The sequence below is a fragment of the Lates calcarifer genome, unplaced genomic scaffold (assembly GCF_001640805.2).
Source record: "Lates calcarifer isolate ASB-BC8 unplaced genomic scaffold, TLL_Latcal_v3 _unitig_1631_quiver_445, whole genome shotgun sequence".
In the NCBI taxonomy this organism is placed as follows: Eukaryota; Metazoa; Chordata; class Actinopteri; family Centropomidae; genus Lates; species Lates calcarifer.
In genome coordinates this window covers 484,891-505,981 of record NW_026115660.1, presented here as the reverse complement: position 1 = coordinate 505,981, position 21,091 = coordinate 484,891, and the positions used below count along the sequence as shown (strand labels likewise).

The 21,091-nt window shown below is 42.0% G+C and overlaps 1 protein-coding gene across 1 annotated transcript; it reads right to left on the bottom strand.

The window, feature by feature from the left end:
• Nucleotides 1-1,011: 1,011 nt before the first annotated feature.
• Nucleotides 1,012-21,089, bottom strand: sdc4 (syndecan 4). The gene is made up of 5 exons (XM_018686374.2): nt 20,782-21,089; nt 5,547-5,763; nt 5,385-5,404; nt 5,077-5,269; nt 1,012-4,481 (listed from the first exon to the last, which is right to left on the bottom strand). Exons 1-5 carry the CDS (start codon nt 20,833-20,835, stop codon nt 4,330-4,332), a joined length of 636 nt encoding a protein of 211 aa, XP_018541890.1. The 5' UTR covers nt 20,836-21,089; the 3' UTR covers nt 1,012-4,329.
• Nucleotides 21,090-21,091: the final 2 nt, after the last annotated feature.

Here is a 21,091-nt window from a genome sequence, read left to right as displayed (position 1 = left end):
TTCTAATCATGAAGATTTAACTGATCCTATTAGTGATCTTATAGTCTTTCCTTCGTCCGACTCATTCTCCTCCGGTGCAGAGAGGTCAAAGGTCAGGCAGTTTCAGAGCGGTGACCCTGAAGCAAACAGGGATTCAGTATCTGCCTCCAGAGACTGTTTCATATCGTGTGTGTGTGTGTGTGTGTAAACCAACACTGCTTTGATAACTTGACATCAACACCCTCTGAGCTTCATGCTCTCCATATTCATCACAATTTACAGTTTCTTTCCTGTTCCTTCTTTCATCACATCCAGCTGCTGCTGCTGCTGCAGGACGCCTCCCGTCCGTCCTTTGTGTCCCCGACTGCAAACGGCGAGACAAAAAGACACAGGTGAGTCTGAGCCGTGAGAGACAATGGAGGAAATCTGACACTGGGACTGTCGTCACAGAGCTGAACAAAGTCTCCATTTGGCTTTATGAACTGCAGCTCAGGCACCACGACGCTGAGGTTAGATGCTGATCAGTCGTCAATAATGAGTTCTTATTTTTGCCACTGTAAGTGTCTGACAATATTATGATAGGATTCCTACAGAGACAGAGCTTTTTATTAAAGAGGAAGATCCTTTTAGTTTGACCAGAAATATCACTATATACCAGTACCAGACTCCATTGAGAAAAACAGGAATTTTACTGGGAGCTGCTGGAATACCACTGCCTCCATCTGTTAGTGTGTTTGTGTTATTGTGTAGCACTTTAACATAATGTAAAGTATCTGATTACTTCTTCCTCCACTGAGAGTCACACAGTAACACAAACACACTAACAGATGGAGGCAGTGGTATTCCAACAGCTCCCAGTAAAATTCCTGTTTTTCTCAATGGAGTCTGGTATTGATGTTTCTTTATCTTTCTCTTTAATAAGGCCCAGGTTTGAGTTATCCTTGAATGCTAATGTTAATGTGCTGTTAAAGATGTGCTTCCTCTATTTGTGTTTGTTAATAAAGAAACAAATAAAAGGACACAGACGTCGTATTAAAATGTTAATGTGCATAAAAATAGCTTTATTTCCAATAAATCAGAACCTGCATGCAGAAACCAATGATTCATTGGCTTCTCCACTCCATTGGTGATTCACATGTGATGTTTGTGACATTAAGCAGCAGAACATAACGTTTTCTCTCCCATGCTCACTGACCAGACCTGAGGCCGATTAACTGGGGGGGGTCATTAGATTATAACTGAATCTAATCAGAGTTTCTACTGTCTGAGGTGAAGGTCAGGATGATACTTGCTGACACACTGGAAGGAAACATTTATCAGTGTTTTCCTGATTAAATATTTTTGTTTTTAAGGAGGTAAAGACCTTGAACGAGCGTCAAGACGTTTCTCTAACCGGAGACCTTGAATTTCCAGATACACGTCAGTGAAATAATCTCTGTCTCTTTTGGCTACGAAGGAGAAAAACAACAAAAAAATCTATCTTATAATCAGCCCCAGGTCTGTTTCTGACAACATGGCTCATCGGCACAACATCCCCTGAACAACGAGATGAACACCAACCACATAATCAATCCTTCTACAAACAAAAACAAACAAAACAAAAAAAAGAAAATAAAACATAAATACAAAAGCAAAAAAAAAAAGTCTAAAAGATAATAGAAACTCTTACAAAATAAAAAGTTTCAAAACTATTTGCTTCTGAAAATCTCAAACTAGTGTAATATAAAACTTTTAAAATCACATATACAACAGCTTAAAAAGGGGGAAACACCCCAACCTGAAAGAAGGCAATAAAATAATTTGACAGTTAAATTAATACAAAAAAAAAAGGAACGAGCTGATCTACTGGAGGAAAAAAAATAAAATAAAAAAACACTGGAGAACAAATGAGAGGAGGTGAGTTAGTATTAGCATTGGTAGTATCAAAACTCATTTACATTTACAGTAAATCACAGGAACGTTACTGCTCAGGAAAAACAAAACAGGAAAAAACTATTTGGCATTTAAATATTTGGTAGATATTTTTTGTTGCCAGGATGTGGCTAAGTACCAAGTTAATATTTTTTTTGTTTGTTTTTCTTTATTTTATTTTTATCTAATGACTATGTACAAATCCTTGGTAGAGCAGTCTGTGTGCCGCCGGCTTCAGCTAAGAAATGTGAGCATCCAACCTGTTCATGATGGCTTTAGCGATTGCTCATAGACCCCATAATGAACATAAAATATAAAACTAACAACAAACTGACGGTGTAGCTTATTGAGAAAGCATCAACCCCATGAGTTAAAAAAAACAAAACAAAACTGAAAGTACCAAAAACTACCAGTTTCTCCGATCACAGAGCTTAACGTCTCTTCTCACTGGACAAAAAAAAAGTAAGAGAATGAATGAGTGAGAGAGTGAGTGAATGAGTGAGTGTGCACCTTAATGGTCAGACATGAAGTGAGAAGTTAAAGGAATATATAATTCATAGTTTTTTTTTGCTTTCTGGCAGACAATTTGAGGAGACGAGCGATACCACGCTCACGTCTGTGTGTTAAACACGAGGCTACACTTAGCTTAGCTTAGCATAAAGACTGGAAACAAGGGGAAACAGCTAGCTTAGCTCTGCCCTAGCACCAATTTGGTTTAATATGTAAAAACTAAGAGTACAAATGACAAATTGGGTTGTAGATTATACCATACAAAAGTTGTTTTTTTAAAAGATTAAACAAGCTAAATCTACCTTGTTTAAAGTTGCATTGCATGATTTGTGGCTTTAAAATAACAAACCTTAACATCAGCCAAACTCTGTCATTTACGATACTTAAAGCCAAATTTATTGATTATATATTATGTACCCAATACTGTCTGTGCAGTATTTTAACTCTCACAAGACCAACAACTAACCCAACCAGGTGGGTTTTGTTCTGTTTGGACAGAGCAAGGCTAGCAGTTTCCACCTGTTTCCAGTCTTTGTGCTAAGCTAAGCTAAGCTAAGCTAACCAGCTGCAGACATGAGTGTGATCAATCTGAATCTAACTCAGCAAAAACAGTGAATAAAAGCTGTCAACAAGGTGTTGAATCTTTGCTCCCTTCACACACGACCCAGCTGAGTGTGTGTCTGTGTGTGAGTGTGTGTGTGTGAGGAATGTAGGTGTGTCGTCCTGTAGGAGCTCGCTGGTTTGACTTCACCATAATAACAGAAAACAAACCCGAGGCACAGCGGTAATTATTATAGTGGTAAAACACCTTCCTTTTGAAGTCCTCTCCAAACTGGCAGCAGAGGACAACACTGTGCTACACAACTGTGTGCGTTCGTGTTTGTGTGTTTGTTTGACCTGGGTCATACAGTATTTGCAAATTCTTTTCCTGGATTAGCTTAGCTTACTTATCTGGTGCTACGTGCCAGACGGATGGGACTTTCCCTCCTCGAGGAGAAAAAGAACATGCCAGAAGGTTTCAAGAAAAACTCTTTTAAAAAGGTCGTTTTAATGAAGTTTACAGGGAAAAAAGGCAGAAACAACCATTTGCAAATACTTCTTGACCCTTTGTTTGGCTAATTTTCTGAGCGTTTTCAGGATAAAAATGACCAAATGTCGTCATGGAAAACAGCATAAAACCACACAGCCTTATGGTGACGTTTACCTCTCTGAATCAAACATTTCTTTCTTTAATAGAAAAATTGAAATGTCTTAAATCTCTCTGCATTACAAGGAGTTTTTTTAAAAAGAAAAAATATATAAAACGTTCACTTAAAAATCATTTTTGCTTCAGTCATGTGAGAAGCTTCAGTCCAAGAAAGAGGTGGAGAGGAAGAGGAGGGGAAATAAATAACTGGACTGTTAATGTGTACCATACCGAGACAAAAAAAAGAATTAAAATCATTGCACAGCGTTAGTGTTTTTAACTGGAAGGTGGAGGAAAAGAAGAAGAAGTCCTCGGTTTTTAAGTTCTGTTGTTTTTTTTCTCTTGACATGGGGACAAATAATAAAAACACGAGACAAAAAAAGAAAAAAGATGACGGTCTACCGCAGCTGAAATCGTCCACTCCTGTCGCTCCTTTCCCAAGTTTGTTTGACAAAGCGCACCAACAAAGCCTCTGATTGGTTAAGAGAGCACCAATAATATTAGTATGCATCAGGTAGGAAAGAGTCAGTCAATCGATTGTGTCGTCGGGGGCTTCTCTCCTGATTCTAACCGAGCATCACTCCGCTGTACAGTCAGAAGAAAAGTGAGGAGGAGGTATGATGATGAGGATGATGATGATGATGATGATGAGGCACTGTGAGGCCAGGATCCGGCCCTGATTGGGGTTTTTAAGGGGGTGTGAGGTGTGTGTTTGTGTGTGTGAGGTGGAGGTTGGAGGGGTTTTATGCGTAGATCTCTGTGGTGGGGGCCTTCTTATAGATGGGTTTCTTCCCCAGGTCGTAGCTGCCCTCGTCCTTCTTCTTCATGCGGTAGATGAGGAGGAGGATGAGGAGGACGGCGAACATCAGGCCGACAGCGCCGCCCGCGATCAGAGCTGGAAGAGACGGAGAGAGACGTTAGACTTTTAAAGTACAAGAGAGGAGGATGAGGGGTGCAGGGAAGTTTTGGGAACTGGTCATTTCATTTAGCTCTGAGCTCTTCTACAAAAGCCTTTCTTCTTAGAAAGTTAGTGAGAGTTTGAAAGAGCGTGAGTAGAAACACAACGAGGCTGTAAAGGTGGACTGGTGAGTAGATGGGTTTTCATGTTAACGTCCCCGACAACCTCTGTAGTCTCATTTAGACACTCGTTAGCAACCGCCTTTTTTAAGACACGTAAAAGCTTCAAACATCAGGAGTGGGGGATTTACTGACCCATTTTATGTCGGAGAATAAAACCTGAAAATGTCTTGAGCTTGTGTTAAAACCACAGACCTTATTTCAGACATTTAACCACAAACACACTGACTCTGGGACGAGGGAACAGGAAGAGCTAACATGCTAACATGCTAACTTTATCGAATTTGAATCCTTTTGAATCCCTTATCCAATCTTTGTTTTAGCAGTCACAAACTAAATATTCGAATTAAACCAAAACTAAAGGTACGACAGCACAATGTTTTTAATCGTCTCTCTCCGGGATGTGTACTGACCTGCCAGGACCTCCGTCTTGTTAAAGATGCTGTCGTCGCTGGCGTGGGCCATGAGGACGTTGGACGGCTCGCCAGTCTCCGCCTCGTTCCTCTGCAGGGGGATCTCGTTGCTGTTCCGGACGATTTCCACCTCATTGACGGTTGGTCGCACCGGGGGTTTCACCTCTGGGATCTTGTTGTCATTCACATCAGGCTGAGGATGAAGCAAGGGAATTTGAAAACACCATCCCACGATTGATCATCAGGATCTTTCTCATTATTCTACGTGTTTGGTTTAAATCTAATCTCTAAATCTAGAAGAGTCTCACCTTAGCTGATGTCTTGGACTCTTCCTCAGGGTGACTCAGTTGTTGCTGTGGAAAGAAGCAGATTTTTTCATATTAATCTAAACTGACTTAAAGAACAATTCAAGACGTACAAGACCAAATATCTAAATTTAAAATGTAGTAACAGTATCTGTAGAGACCAACCTCCATCTCCAGACCCAGAGGACTCATCGTACTCGTCCTCATCATCGTACAGCGTGTCGGTGTATCCATTATCGTCATCTTTGTCTTCGTCGTCCGTGAAGCCGAAGTCGGAGCCGTTCAGGGAGTCTCCCGATGACTCCAGGTCGTCGCGGTGCGTCGACATGGGGTCCTTCTGTGTGGTCTTCATGGGCATCCATGTCTCCGTCTCCCTAACCTGCTGGGACACCAGAGACAGACCAGGGGTCAGAGGGGTAACACATGCTAACATTTACAGCTAATGCTAATGGGGACCAAAGAAACCAAAGACCTGCAGGAAAAGTCAGAGGATCACCAAAATGACAGGAAATCTTTCTCTGGGAACTATGAATATCTGCACCAAATGTCACACCAATCCATCCGATAATCGTCAAGATATTTCACTCCAAAACCTCAAAGTATGGCATGAGAGGAAAGTTAGCTGATCACCAAAAGGTCAGTGAGATTCTTCCTCAGGGAACCATGAATATCTGCAACAATTTCATGGATCAATGGATCGATCCAACACTGCTATCCAAAGAACCACACTGCTACCCTCGAGTCCCTTTTCCAGGCACCATAATCAGGCTGGGAAACAGCAGATCTTGGCAGGTTTGTCTCCTCCACTGGCAATTATGGCAGGTAACCAGCCATCATCCGGATGAAGGTCCTGTCCTAATCTACTCCAAACCACAGATCTGTGGTTGGTAAAAGACGAAGAGTCTCCTACCGTGGATGAATTGTTCAGAGAAACAATCCAAAAAGCAGAAAAACAGTTATTACCGGTTCCAAATTGCCTGGTGTTTACAGCGGTCCGAGACGACCGGAAATCCTGCCACAACTAAAACCTACATATTAAACAAGACCGACCAGAAACCGTCCGTCCTCTCAGGCTGGTTTTTAGGATTAGAAGTAAACGACGTGGGAGTCATTCAGATTCATTTGTGTCGCCAGTAACCACGGATTCAAACGAGGCCCAAACCTTCCAGTAAATGTAATTTATAACAAACAGAATGTGACTAAACACATGGTCAGGTCCGTCCCTGTCGTCCTGATGCCACAAAACAGGGGTTTGGGAAAGAAAAGCCTTTATTAGGTGGCGACAACTGTGGAGTTCGTCTTCACCTGATATTCAAGGGTATATCAGAGGTCTGATGAAGTAAAACACAACTCTACAGCAGTTTAAGAAGCATCACAATGAGTTAGTCTTTCTCTTGACTCGAGATACAAACTGCGAATCATCAAAAACGAATTTGTTTTTTCCTTTCAGAATAAGATAATTAAGAATTAATGTATTTTTGTGGTGAATCATTTCCTGCCAGAGAACTAAAGGTAATGGCAACAAAAGTTCTTGTTCTGCCCAAAATATTATTAAACTCAAATGTTGAGTCTATAAATGTCTACAAAAACATCCAATCTCATCCAAACTGATGTCTTAAAATGAAAAAAATAAAAATACATTCAGTTTACAAGGATATAAAACAGAGAAAAGCTGAATATTTCAACTTTTGAGAGACTTAAATCAGCAGTTTTTAAACAACATATAAATCGTTATCATCATTTAAAGACCTCATTGTGACTTCAGGCCATTCTTTAGTATTTTTAAAGAACCAAACTATCTATATAAAAGTTATTAACAGATTATTTAATGCTGAAAATGGTGAAATAAAAGAGGGACTTGCCCACTCATCACTGTCGCTCTAATCACTGTGAAGCTTAACACAATGAAGACACATCAACCTCCTTTAATCACATTAGCACACTTAATTTCATTGACCATTTGCTCAGTAAGCAGCGTAAATGGGATTAAAGCACAGAGCTGCTGAATGCATTCAACACACACACACACCAGCCTAATTATCATTACAGCACACTACATACATATGATTAATCAGCATTAAGGCTGAGGAGGTAAAACGAGGTGAGAAAAGCTTAAACTCAAAAGCTCAAAGTCTTTGTGAAGAAGTTTCTCATGCACACTGATATTTACAGACTTTTCTTAACCACTGAAACACTACAAATACAGCATGCACCGTTTTATCTGTCTGTTTACTACCAAATACTGCCAGGCAGTATTTAAATTAATTGATTAGAGTCAATTAATTGATTAGTCAATTAACAGAACATAAGTGTTAACTGCAATTTTGAACATCAGTTCATCGTTTTAGTTGAAATAAAGCAAAAATGTTAAATATCCTCTGATTCCAGCTTCTCAATTATAAAAACTTGCTGGTTTTCTGATTTAAAAAGTAAAAATGATGAATGTTCTCTGGTTTCAGCTTCTTAAATGTGAATATTTTGAAGTTTTGAAGAGGTCCACTTTGATTTTGGAGACTTGAAAAGGACAGTTTTCCTAGTTTTCTCCCCATTTAGTCCAACGTTTATCGAACTAATAAATCAATTAAGCAACAGATGAAACAATTAAAATAACCCTAAACTAATTCATCTATAGGAACTCTCTGCCACTGAAAGCAAAGCAATGATTGATGACTGAACAGCAGCGCATTGAAAGAAAAGTCTACACACTCGAGAGCAGAGCCGTGCGAGGAAAAGAGGAACAATCCTTTTTGTTTTAAAATGAAACCTACCATTTACTGAGAAGAAAAGCTGACCACAAATCACACTGAGAACATGCCTGGGCATCCCACAACATCCTCATTTACTCCCTCTCACACACACAGATTGAATTGTGTTGACATCATGAGTTCTCCTCATAATTACTTCCATCTGAATCCTGTGAGGGGTCTTCATTTTAAGGGTTAACCGGTGGCTAAGCCTGCCCTGGGCCTCCCAGTATTATGAGTGTGTGTGTTCGAGTGTTTGACATAGTAACAGTGTGTGTTTGAAGGTAATCCTCTCTGCCTTTGCCTTTAAATGTAGCCTGTACCAAGAGAAGAAGGAGGGGAGGGAGGAGATTCTCCATTGTGACTGCACAGGCACTTCAAACAAGGGCGGCCATTTTACTGTGAGCAACTTCTTCCCATAATCCTTTTCACTTCTGTCTCCTTGAAATAAACCTGCGCTGTGCCTCCAAATAAATAAGAAAAACTTTTAATTTTAAGTCGAGCTAGCAAAGCAGCCAGAGGATATTTCTGGTTGTCATTTTCTGTTTGTGTACGGTGGCCATGTTTGATTTGAGACGACGCCACATACTACTCCAGTGAGTATACTGTGAGTACTACATCTAAGAGTACTAACTGAAGTATCAGACATAGCAACAGTAGTGTAGTAGTTTTAAATCCTTTGTTATCATGCTCTGTTTAACTGGCTTTAAACTGGATAGTTTTAATCACATAAAGTGGATGTATATCTTAATGAAAACATAACTTTATTTATTTTAATTTAGTTGCTACTCCCCTGAAAACTTCAGGAGTACTCCGCGGGGTCCAAGGCCCCCTGGTTGTGGATCACTGCTCCATTAGGTCCTCATTTAAACCCCGTACATGGACACAGGGGAGCTCTGATCCTGTGTCTAATCCAAAACTGTAAAATGGTGACTACTGGCTCTTCATTTCCTCGCTACCGTTCAGATGAAAGTCGACTGCTGCCGGGGCGAGCTGGGACAAGCCCGCTGAGTCACATTATAGGAATCACACTCATTCAGGCGTTAATGTGGATTCATCAGAGTCGGGCTGATTCAATCACGTACGCCAGCATGAGTCATTCAAACTTCTCTTTTCTTATTTTCCAGTAACACTTTTATATCATTCCCCGAGGCCTGATCTATTCTGGTGGTTTGAAACAATCCCTGAAAACATGTTTTTCTCGATTGGCTTTTTACTTTAGACACGACCGTCCTCCATCAACACGTTTTCTGCCAAAACAACAATTAAAATGTCAGAAATGTGACAGCTCAGGGGCTGTTTGCTTGGGTTACCATCCAATCTGATAAAACCACAACTACAGCAACTTTAACTTTGATTGTTGAGCAACACAACAAGGTTTCCTGAAATGAGTTTTATAATTTGGTGCTAATTACAGGAGTTTTCCCTTTAAAGAAAAGCCTCACTCTTTATTCAGCTGTTACTAAAAATATTATGCCGATTTGTTTGTGTGTAAATAAATTACATTTTGCGTGTTGAGCTCGCCTGCTATGTGCAGATTTGATAGATTTTTTTTAAATACAAATGACACATTTCTTTCCAGAAAAATTCCCAGGAAGTTATCCAGAGAAAAAACTGCAAATTCAGTTTCCTAACGAAGCGAATACGGTCAGTGTCATTAAACTGTTTCCTCCTGGCTGCTCCTGACCTTTAACCCCGGCCTCCTGGTGAAATGTGGACGTACATTTGTGTCCTGTGTGACTGAACTTTTCTAAAACAGCAGCAGTGTCTTCCAGGCAGACTGAGACCTGTCCCAACAGGCCAGGTTTATTCAGTAAGAGAGAGGAGGAAAAAAAAGATGAGGGACTTTTTGTCACAGAGTTTACTATCAGATGTGGAGGGAGGGAGGGGGTTATACTCCATCTTTACTATATTCTCCCAGGAGGCAAAGCCTGGATGGGATCTGGGCCAAGTTTCAGTCGGTCCGAGGAAAAACAAGTTCACTCTGTTCCAAATCTGAGGAGCGTATTCAGGAATAACACTCCCACAACAGAGATGTGCGACGACATTATCAGTCTAAAGACTTCTTTTAAAAAACCCTGCAGATGCTGGGAGAAGAGGATGTGTTGTTTCTGTTACTGTACAAACAGAAGAAAAATGTGCAAAGCCTGCACAGACTGGCAAAGAGACAGGAGAGAGAGAACAGAGGTTACGTAACCGAGCAAACATGAAAATCAGCTCTCACACAGTGATTGTACAGCAGCTGAATGACAGCCTGTCTGATTTGTTAAAGCCCAGGTTCATTCAGTCATGACTGCCTGCTGCTCAGGTACAGGAACAAATAAAAAAAGAGGCTTTAGCTCAAATAAATGTAATAAATCTGAATATTTTAGGGGGAAAAAAAGACACTTGATGCTGAAGGAAAGATAGAAAATTATAGTTAGGATTCCTTCTCTCTCACTGGATGTGTAACTGAACACTATCATTATCCTGAAATGCCACAGCCACAAACAATCTGTTACTGTCACGCCCTCGTATTAAGCCTAATGCATTCACAGCCTTAATGGGCTCTGCAGCACAACTGTGGCTACGTGCTCAGAGGAAAGCCACAAAAAATCAAACCCAACATCCTGGAAAACTGATTGACAATTAATACTTAAATGCACATGAATAGACGGATGTTGTGGGTGTCCTGAAAGCTCATTGTGACGTCTCTGCTCTACAGTTTTCAGCACAAAGTTCATTATGTTTTGCAACAAAATCAGAGAGGAAAAAAACACTCAACTTCACGGCGGTCAACCATGTTATTTGTCAGCCATTTTGAAAGCCACTTACGACCCAAACAGCTCAACTGCTTTGTCCTGTGTCGGCCTCATGTTTCTGCCTGATGTGGCGGATGTGGATCAAAGCCAAACCAACGATTTCCAGCCAAACTAAATGCACTGGATGGCAGAGAGGGGAAATGATATTTCCTTTTGCAGCAGTGACGCACGGCACGTCGAGTACTTAATTTAATGCGGTGCCACAACAATGGAGTTCACCACTGGATGGATCCAGTCGGCAAAAACATTTGCATTTCAACAAGTGATTATCAGTTCAGATAAGTTTTTATCTGGGGCTCATGGTCCGAGTTGTCCGTCAGCCAAACAAAGCTCGTCTTTGTTTAATGAAAATTGCAGAGCTCACATGTCAAACCTCGATCATGTGACTTACAAATCATCACATCGGACAAAACAAACAGATTAAACTCCAGAGGAAATGAATTAGAACATTATGTTTAGAGACAGAACTTACAGGTCGACCTGAGGGTTTATTTACTGCCCTGAAGACATTTCTTGGCTGCAAACTACTTCCTATTTCTCCTCTGACAAAAGGGCTGATCATTTTCTGATCATTTTCACAGTAATCAGTTCATCTTTTGGCCTCTGAAAAAGGTCAGAAAAAGGTGAAACGACGTCTACAAAATGTCTTGAACAACAGTCCCAAACTCAAAGATATTCAGTTTATAATCACAAGAGGAAGTTAATTCTAACAAAATTAAGCTTGATTGATGCAATTAATCAATCAACTAATCAATTTAGGTCTGCAGTTAATAACTTCCATTATAGAACCAGCAAATACTTGGCTTTTTTTGGGATAGGCAGAGGGGTTAAGAAATGACTGAAATGATCAATATATGAAAATTGCTGCCAATTAATTCCCTGTTATTGACTAATTGAGTAAGTACTGACTGATAACTTCAGCTCCAAATGGATTGATCGACAAAATAAATGATTTTCAGACATTTGCAGATGTTGTAAAGTTGTCAGTGAAATAAAACTTTGAGCTTGTTTCCTGTCCTGCCACTCTCGTTGCACCTTGGCCTCGCCGCTCGTCCTTGTTTATCCTTCCTATCTCAGCATGGAGGTCCCAAACTTTCCAGTCCCCCCTCCACCACCAACACCACAATTGTCCACACTGGCTGAAAGGCACTCTGTCAAGACACCCGCCACCCAGCCTTTGGGTCTGTCCCTTCCATTGACACCGAACAATGCCGGTGGACGCCTCAAGAGCATATCAATGACCAAGGTAACCTGGGGGATAAGCCTCCAGCAGCCTCCCTTCATTAAACCAGGGGGAAACAATCCCTCCATCTGCCGACACAGAGAGAGGCATCTGTTCCATTCACACAGCGGCGTGGAGGAGGAACGACGAATGAAAGGACAGAAAAGAAACACCAGCACGCAGGAATGTGCTTCCTTATTCTTTGTGATGTCCAGCGTCTCTTGACCTTTTCAAGAAAAGAACAATTATTGTTGTTTTCAGTCGGTGTGAGATCACCTCGGCAGCCAAAATAAACTAAAACAACGACATGTTTTTGAGCAAAATTCAGGGATTTCAAAGTCGAAAAGCACCGACTTTTCCTCCTCCTTCCTTTCTTCATTTCATCTCCATTTCCCATCAACTCTCCCACCTCCCTCTCCCTCCCGCTGCTGCTGGGTGATACTTGAACCAGCAGGATTTGCACTGTGTATTGTGTCGCCTGATCTGCTTGTAAGATGCACTTCTGACCCCTGATGTAACACTGCCAAAGGACACACCACACACACAGTTTATGGGATCCAAAAGGGCCACGTAAGGTGTGATCTATTATGGAGTAATTACTTGGCTAAAATCAGAAAGTCGATCCATTTTAACGTTGAGTTTTAGTCACATACAGTCACCTCACGAGGCCCAGAAACGACTGACTGTTTCCACTGCAGGCGTCACACACATGCACTTACCTTTGCCTTTTGCTCTGACAGTCGAGCTCTAGATTCCTCCTACCTACGCCCTGTCTATCTATAGCTGTGTTTCCACCTGCCAGCACCATGTGAGACTCTACAGCTACACGACACACAGGAAAGTCACAGTCGCCGTCAGACGAATATAGGAGGAGATACCCGGTGGAGTTTTTACTGTCAGGACATTGAGAAATGATTAGATTCACCATTGTGTGCAGTAATAAATGTGGTCTTCATTCTTGATCTGAAGATCTGTACCTAGGGATGGGACGATAGCTGTTTAGCCAACATGAAGTCCCTGTGTTGATTTATTCTGAATCACCACAAGGGGGAGCCCTGCGTCCTTCCCGTCATTTAGCTATGTAAACACAGTGAATTTACTACAGTTTTACCTTTAAAATCAACTTAACATTAATTTGGCCACAGCCCATAAAGACATGAAATTTTCATATTGTCCCACGCCTATCTGTATCAGAACTGTTTTTATCATTTTATAGCTCTGTTACTAGCCTTTTTCCTAGAACTACAGTTGAAGGTTTGAGTCAATACTTAACAACATGCTGGTTTGTCATTTAGAAACTCAGCTAAGCCTTGAGTCAAACAGGGTGTGCTTTTCTTTATCACAAAGACAAATATTACTAAGTAAAGTGAGTAATGTCGTAGCATTTAACTTTGATAATGACCCAGACCACTTGCTTTCTATTCTTGCTCATTTCCTGGCCGTGTCAGATAAGACAGAGGCTGTACAGACGGCCCAGCTGTGCAGCAGACAGCATCGATTCAGTCTCCACTGATAAGCCTAATTTAGTTTTGAGGACCGCCACCACCTGAGGGGACGTCCCCCGTCTTATCGTAATGGCCTTTTATTAGTCACTCCCTCCCACCAATGAAGCCGCGCTGCCACGTCAATTGGATGATTCCGTTATTACCAAATCCGTGACTGATGGCCCAATAAGCCGACGCCTGCAGCGAGTCAAACTCTTAGAGAAACCGTGCCTCTCTAATGTCTTCCCTGCTCCTCAGACTCTTTGATGTCACTCCCTCGGGCGAGGATATCGCTGCCTTGGATCAAAAGACATTACAGCCCAATAGACTAAATGTAAACTACTGAGGAGTTATTATCAGCTGAGGGATCAGCCTCAGGCCTGGAGTGACAGGAAATAATAAGAAAAAGGGCAAGAAAACAGGAAATATCCATCTAAGACAAATCAACTTGTGTTTAATAAAAGTCTGAGAAGAAGCATGAATATGAATCAAACCAGTAAACAACAGGCTTACTGATACTTTTTTGGGCGTCTTGGACACGTGAGAGTGTCCATTCATTTAAAAATGGAGGATTAGTCACAATAACTCTCATTCATTTCCAAGAGGAGATCCTTAAGTTGACTCTTTATCCCATATAGATGTGGATCAGCTCTGGTTTTAGCTCAGAGTGCCAGTAAACAACCTTAATTTCAGCTTAATTTAAAAATAAAAAGGGGTCTTTGTTAAGTTTTATTACTCAAAACCATTAAATGAATCGAGAAAGGCGCCACAAACAAATCTAACATTTGTTTCAATTACTGCTTAATCCTCTGACACTCAGTAACACGACGTCAATGTTTAATCACACTTGATTAACAAACCTCTTCCTCTTATGTTGGTGGTTAATCTTCAACTTCATCCAGCAGATATGAATGCATGAGCTGTCCACACAGACATTATGAATAACCAGGACCAAAGACAAAACTTTAAAAAGGAAGGTTGGGGGTTGGGGTTGCTCCAACTGCCAGGGTGTTCCAGTTGAAACTTATGACTAGGACCACAGAGTTTCAGACTTCTGAGTAGAACGCACCATAAAGATGAAGTTGGACCTAGCAGTTGGTTAGCCAGACTCGCCGTTTCCCCTTGTTTAAGCTAAGCTTTTAAGGCTAAGCTAACAGCTGGCTGCAGCTTCATGTCTGATGTGCAGACACAACTCAGCAGGAACTTCCCAAAATGTTGAACTACTCCTTTAGTGTGCTGCTGCTTTTGGGTTTGGCAGCCTGAGGAATGTCTCTCTCCATGTGGGTCAGCTAAGAAGCCAAGACCCTGGCTACGCAGTCAGCCACTACATTCCTCTCTTCTCTACAACCGAGCCAGCGCACACAGACACACAAGACACACAATTAGCTGTTTGAGCCAAACCACGACGAGAACTGCTAACATTACAGTTCTTCTAGGTTCGTGTTATGAACTCAGGCTGCGACGTCCTGCAGTGAAGTGGTTTTAGCACCTGAATCCGGCCGTGGTGCTGCTCCTCATCGCTCCACCTTCACGCTCAGGGACCAAATTTACACAACATGGATCCTGACGCATTAAAATTCCTACATTTGTCAAAACAAGTAGGAAAACCACACATCAGCAACTTTTCCTTCTCCTTTACGTGAAGTTGGTGCTGTAGGAAAGAAGATGCAGACACAGCAGCAGCTCCATCACTACACAACTAAAAGGAAACACTTGTAAAGACACAAACACACGCACACAAAGGCCCAACACCACCACAAGTTAATCACAGCTGAATTAGGTGGATTTAAAATGGACAAGGCGGCCTCTGTTGCTCACAATAGGTGTAGAGACTGTGGTGCCACTGGTGGTCTAATGCACAGAAGTAGACCTCACACACACTGCGATACACACAACTCTGCACAAGGACACACAACATTAATACCAAGCCACACTTAGGCACGCACACACCACATCAAAGACGTACTGTAGTACTGAGACACATTTGTCAGGAAGGATGTCTGAATGAGGGGAAGCCCTCATACCACCCAAAGGTACTGTGAACTCTGGTGGCTTTGTGTGTCTGTGTGTGTGTATATGTACACTGTGTATGGCAAAGGAGAAGTTAGAAATGAGATCAGTTTAGTTTTGTTTGCAGGAGGTAAGTTTCCAGAGAACATTGCAAAATTTCCTTCTAACTCGAGGAACCTTTACCATGGAAAAGCTAACTGAGACTAAACATGTTGCTCATAAATAAACAGCTAAAGTCAACATGAATGAATTCTTGATGCTGCTACACACAAACACACAACATCTAGCTAATGCACGCGCTAATAAAATCCTGAGATGCACAAATCTTGCAGAGCGCAGCCTCAGGATGCAGCATATTGATTATTACATTTCCCTCCATCTTTTTTATCTGTAAAAAGTCAGATACATCTGTTCTGCTTGGGAAGGAAAAGCACCATCATCAGTGCTGATAGCTGCTAACAGTCTGGCTCCAGGCCTGGAATAAACCATCTGTCAGAGTATGACAGTGTGTCGTCGTGGGACAGCAGAGGCAGAGGACACAGGACCGACATCAAACGCCCTCCCTCCGGGCTTGGCGTTAGCGTTGGGATCGTGTTCCATGTTCACTGTATTTTTACCAGTCCGCCACAAAACCACAACGGCTTTTCTTTTCAAGGATGGAGGAGGAGGCGGAGAAGAAACTGATGTGTTAGTTTGCACATTTCCCAGGCTGTATATCCACACCTGTAGAGCTGAAGTAGTTTACTACGATGAGGAAAAGCTGAACATTCTCAAATTCAAGAAGCTAAAAGTGGAGAGAGTTTGTCATTGGCTGCTGAAATGAGACCATTATTGAAGGTAATACATGTGCAGGGGTTTCCATCAGCCGTGACTACTACTGTCACTCAGCTGGACATTGTACATTGTGTAAAAGTGCTCTAAGTTGAGACTATTTAAGACCTTTTTAATACTCAGAACACAATTTAATACCTGTTTTATGGTCAGAACAAGCCAGTGCATGAATACTGATGAAAACCAGCTGATGGAGACAATAAAGCCTGGAGTTATTTACAAAGTGCATGAACTTATTGGGAATAATTCCTCATAATATCGTTAATTAATCACCAGACAAGACCTGGATCTGGATAAGCAGCAGCAGGAGGATCATGTCATTAAGAATGAAATCAAAGAATTCTTTTGTAGTTTAGTTGGATGAAAGTGATATAACCGGAATCAGGAGGGTTTATGGTCGACTCCTGCCCAGAACGTATTCATGCAGTTCCCGTTACAACTGCCAGAATATGTAGTGGTTGAAAAGGGGGGAGGGAGGGAGGCGGCGGGGGGAGTCAGATTCTCGACCTGCTCGCCATCAGAGGCAGGAAGGACAAAAAAGCCCTCCTCTCTCTGTGCCAACATTCCACGGCCCAAAGGGATTTTATAGACCAGCGGACAGCAATGCAGGAACCATTATTACATCCTAGTGATACTATTTATCATGCTCCCTCTCTCCCCTCCCCTGCTTCCACCACCTTCTTTTCACCACACAGTGCACCCCATCATGCAAAAAAAAAAAGTCCTTAAAAAAACTCCTGGTTCATTCTCGTGCAAATGATTGGGGGCTAAATGCAAAACCAGTGACATTCCAACAAGATATAACAAATGGACTCAGCCCCAAGGCTCCAAAGGCAACAAGCTGGGGGAATGGTGGAGCAACGTGGATTAACTCCGGGGCAAAGAGGATTTTTTTTACCCCGATTAACCAACCAAGTTGTTACCATGAGCACATTTGGTAAATTAAGGTACTCTGATGTTGCTAATTGAAATGAAAGGTTTCCATGCACCGAGTGGTGCAACAGCTGGTGGTGCTAATTTTCCAATCAAGCGCTGTAGACCCAGAAATTAGCATCACCCTGGTTCCCTCCACAAAAATCTGAGAGATTTTCTAATTGTTGATTTTGGATATATAAATGAAAATAAAAGTTTTTTCATCAGATGGTCTTCACAAATGTTGACTGCTGAAGCTGAAATCCAATCTCCAGAAGTAAGAAGCTAATATTAGGCTATAAACCAACTACACCACGGTCACATGACGTCAACGTCTCCACCACTAAGCTTCCAAACTTGTCATTTCATTCATTTCACTTGTCACTGTTTATTCACCTGCTGCTCTTTGTAGCATCTTATTTTCGTTTCCATTCAGATTTTTTTAAGCCACAGAACTGAAAATGAGGATGGAAACGCACGGCTCTGCCTTTCCTGATTTGCCTTTTATTCAGACACACAACACAGTTACAGTGCTTTCATATCTTTGACCTTCACCCGACACTTGGTCATGAAGGACTTGCAGTTGCTTGTGTTACCATATGTGGCCAAACATGGGCAGAAAATGCTGAGGTGAGTGGAAAAACCCCACGAGGACCAGGGTTTGTTTGGCCCCTGTTCTATCTTGGACAAACTGATAAAACTGGACATGGAGGGAGCTGGGCTGGCCACAGCTCTGCATATCAGACAGCAATCAAAATGGCCACCTCCAGGAAGAAGAAATAAACTTCTACTCTGGGCAGAATAGATATATAACCTCCCAGAATAAGAATTTTAAGTCTGTTGGCATCCAGTTGATTAGAAAAGCCAACTCAATCCATTGATAATAACATTCCAATCATGCCTGTGGCTCACCCCCTCCAAAAAAGCCTTCTTTGCATTCACAGCACGCACTATTGTCAGGTAGCAGAACATTGTTATCGATTAGCTGGGAACGCCAAACCCACATACCAATAATGACCTCAGTGGGTAGAGAGAAGAAAGAGGGCTGGAGGGAGGTGGAGGGGAGGATTGTCATAGCTCAGAGGCTAAGTATCCATCAAAGGAAAGTCCAGAAAAGAGGGAGAAAAGCTGCCGAGGCCTAGCTAAGAACGACTGGGTGAAGACTGAAGGAGCAAAAAACAAAATCTGCAGAGTAAAAGCTCATTTGATTAGAGCAAGGGGCATATTTTGGGGTGGGAAAGCTGTAGATAGTAGATGAATCCACTCTAAGGGCCGGAGAAGAGAAGTGTCCCCTTATGAAAAGGCCCCAGGGCCCTATTGAGATCCCTCCAAGTGTGCAAAATCCCCAAGAGGGCCGGTCAAGGTCACCAAAGGTCACATTCCAGAGGGGAAATCAAAAAAGCAGAAGAAGAAGAAGAGAGGGGAGCAACAAGATGAGGCAGAGTGAGCAAGCAGGAGCTACATGTCTTTGAGGAATGTAAAGACCGTAAAGATGGTTATGACTTAGTGGAGAGACGCTCCCCCCTTCAGTCTGGGATTAGCATCCCAGGCATTGCTGGCTGCATCATGGGAAATTTCCATGTGTCATGGTACGTCACAGGGGATCATGTGACGCTGTGTTTTTGAAACTTTTAAACAGTCTAACAGTGAATGATAACAGGCATGTACTCCAACCTGAGGTGACTGGGAAAGTCAGTTATTTACTGCTGTTCACACCATCTGCACTGACCAACTGGGCTGACTGGGAGGGCAGGGTGCATGTGTTTGAGTGTGGGTGGCATCCAGGGCTGCGTTTTATTAACGCTCCAGTCGTTAAAATATAGAAATCCACTTTTTTGGCCAACTGACAACATAAAACAACAAAAATGTCAAGTTTACACTCAAGAAAAACAGAAAATATTCACATTTAAGAAGCTGGAACTCCTGGTTTTAACAGGTAAACTGCCTGCGAGATTAACCCACCAATTTCAGCTGTGTTTAATAAAATACTGCCAGCTTTTCCTTTTCATTTCAGCATCACACACAGGCCACACACATACAATCATCAAATGGCAGCGAGCTCCTCTGGGTACCAGAAGCAGGACCGGGTCAAATCAAACTAAGCCTGGCTGGCAGCAGAGAGGAGACGCCAGTGTTATAACAGGATTATAGATTATCACCAGGTGGTACGATACAAAAAAGCCCACACAGACCAAAATGAGACCAGGGCACACCCTGAATATAACTACAGCACATAACTCTTAAAAGTCAGGAAAGTACGCACAGAAAAACCTCCAGCACCTTGTGAAACAGCATTTTTAAATGTCAGCCGTCTCCACTTCAGCTCCTCAGCACACAAATTCTTTTGGTGTGAAGTCAGCCTTTTGCTTCACACAGCTCAGCAAGACACTAATTAACTTATCCCAAAAGTATCAGTGGGTCCCCAGAGGAGGGTCTTTAGAGGGGCGCCCACTGCCAAATGTGTAATATTCAACATTTTAAAGTTAGTTGTTTCTATGAGGAGTTTCCTGGTTGTTAACTGAGCAGCTGTCAAAATTCCTGCACCAAGTAACAGTGTATTATCATGTATTAGGGACATTATGTGGTATATAAGCAGGACATAGCAAAGGAGCTGCAACCATTGGCAGAAAAAATGTTATTTTCAGCCTCTCAAATGTGAGAATTTGCTGCTTTTTTTCTATTAAAATTGTATTAAACTGAATATATCTGAGCTTTAGAGTCTTCCTTGGAACAAAACAAGACATGTTAATACATTCATCTTGGACTCTGAAACGTTTAAATCAATAAAATAAGTGGCTGACTTTGATTATTCCTGAAAACATGGACACCTACAGTCTCACATTCATCTACCTTTATGCTCAGAAGTTTATGAGCGGGGTTAAGTCACATGTCTGGCAACTTTCCCTCAGGATAATTGATCAAAAAGAGAGTCATTCATGTGAAGTAAAAGCAGCCCTGATGTCCCAGTGATTGGCCCATCACAGGCAGGAAAAGTGACTTGCCAGCTTCCCCCCATCTGGGCCCCATACTGGATAATAGCAGCGGGCTACAGATGCCTGAGTGTGACCCTCTTCCCCCCTCCCGGTCAACACACACACTCTCTGGACTCCAGCCACAAGCTGTTAGCCTGTAGCTAACAACACTGAGGCTCTCTGGACCACCTCACCTATCAACTTTGTCCGATACCAAACTTGTTTTCGGCTCGTTTGAGACTTTAAAAGGCGTTAAAACCCAAGTGTGAGCAGTTTCTCTGCAGTTAAATCAAAGCTAACTGAGAGCCTTGTTGCTAGCTCACTTTAGCTAGCGCTGCCAATGAAGAAAAAACAAACAAAAAACACAAGTTCTCCCATCTTTAACTTTAGCTCGTGTTTAGAAACATTTAGTAAAACAACTTACCGACTCTGAGAAAACGGAGGCAGACAGAATCAACACGAGGCAGAGGTTGAGCATGGTTGTCCTTTAAGGTAGCGTTAAAGTTTCAACAAAAACAAAAAGTCTGGATATAAAAGCTGCGTTGGCTTCACAGAGATTTAACTCTAAATCAGGGCGGGGAATCTTCAGGTGCAGCTGTTTGTGTCCCAGTATAGTCCAACAAATGTACAGGTAGTTCAGGAGTTGTCCACTTTTATCACCTTGACCGTGTCTTCTGAGAGTTCTCTCTCCGGTGTCTGGTCCACTTTACTGCGGCTCACTGTGCGCTGCGATA

What these genes read in the sequence shown, in the direction of transcription:
- sdc4 (XM_018686374.2), bottom strand. Translation starts at nt 20,835, where the DNA reads ATGCTCAACCTCTGCCTCGTGTTGATTCTGTCTGCCTCCGTTTTCTCA. An exon ending in AGTCCAAGACATCAGCTAAG is followed by an intron (nt 5,270 to 5,384) that starts GTGAGACTCTTC and finishes CTTCATCCTCAG; the next exon opens with CCTGATGTGAATGACAACAA. An exon ending in CAAGACGGAGGTCCTGGCAG is followed by an intron (nt 4,482 to 5,076) that starts GTCAGTACACAT and finishes CGTCTCTTCCAG; the next exon opens with CTCTGATCGCGGGCGGCGCT.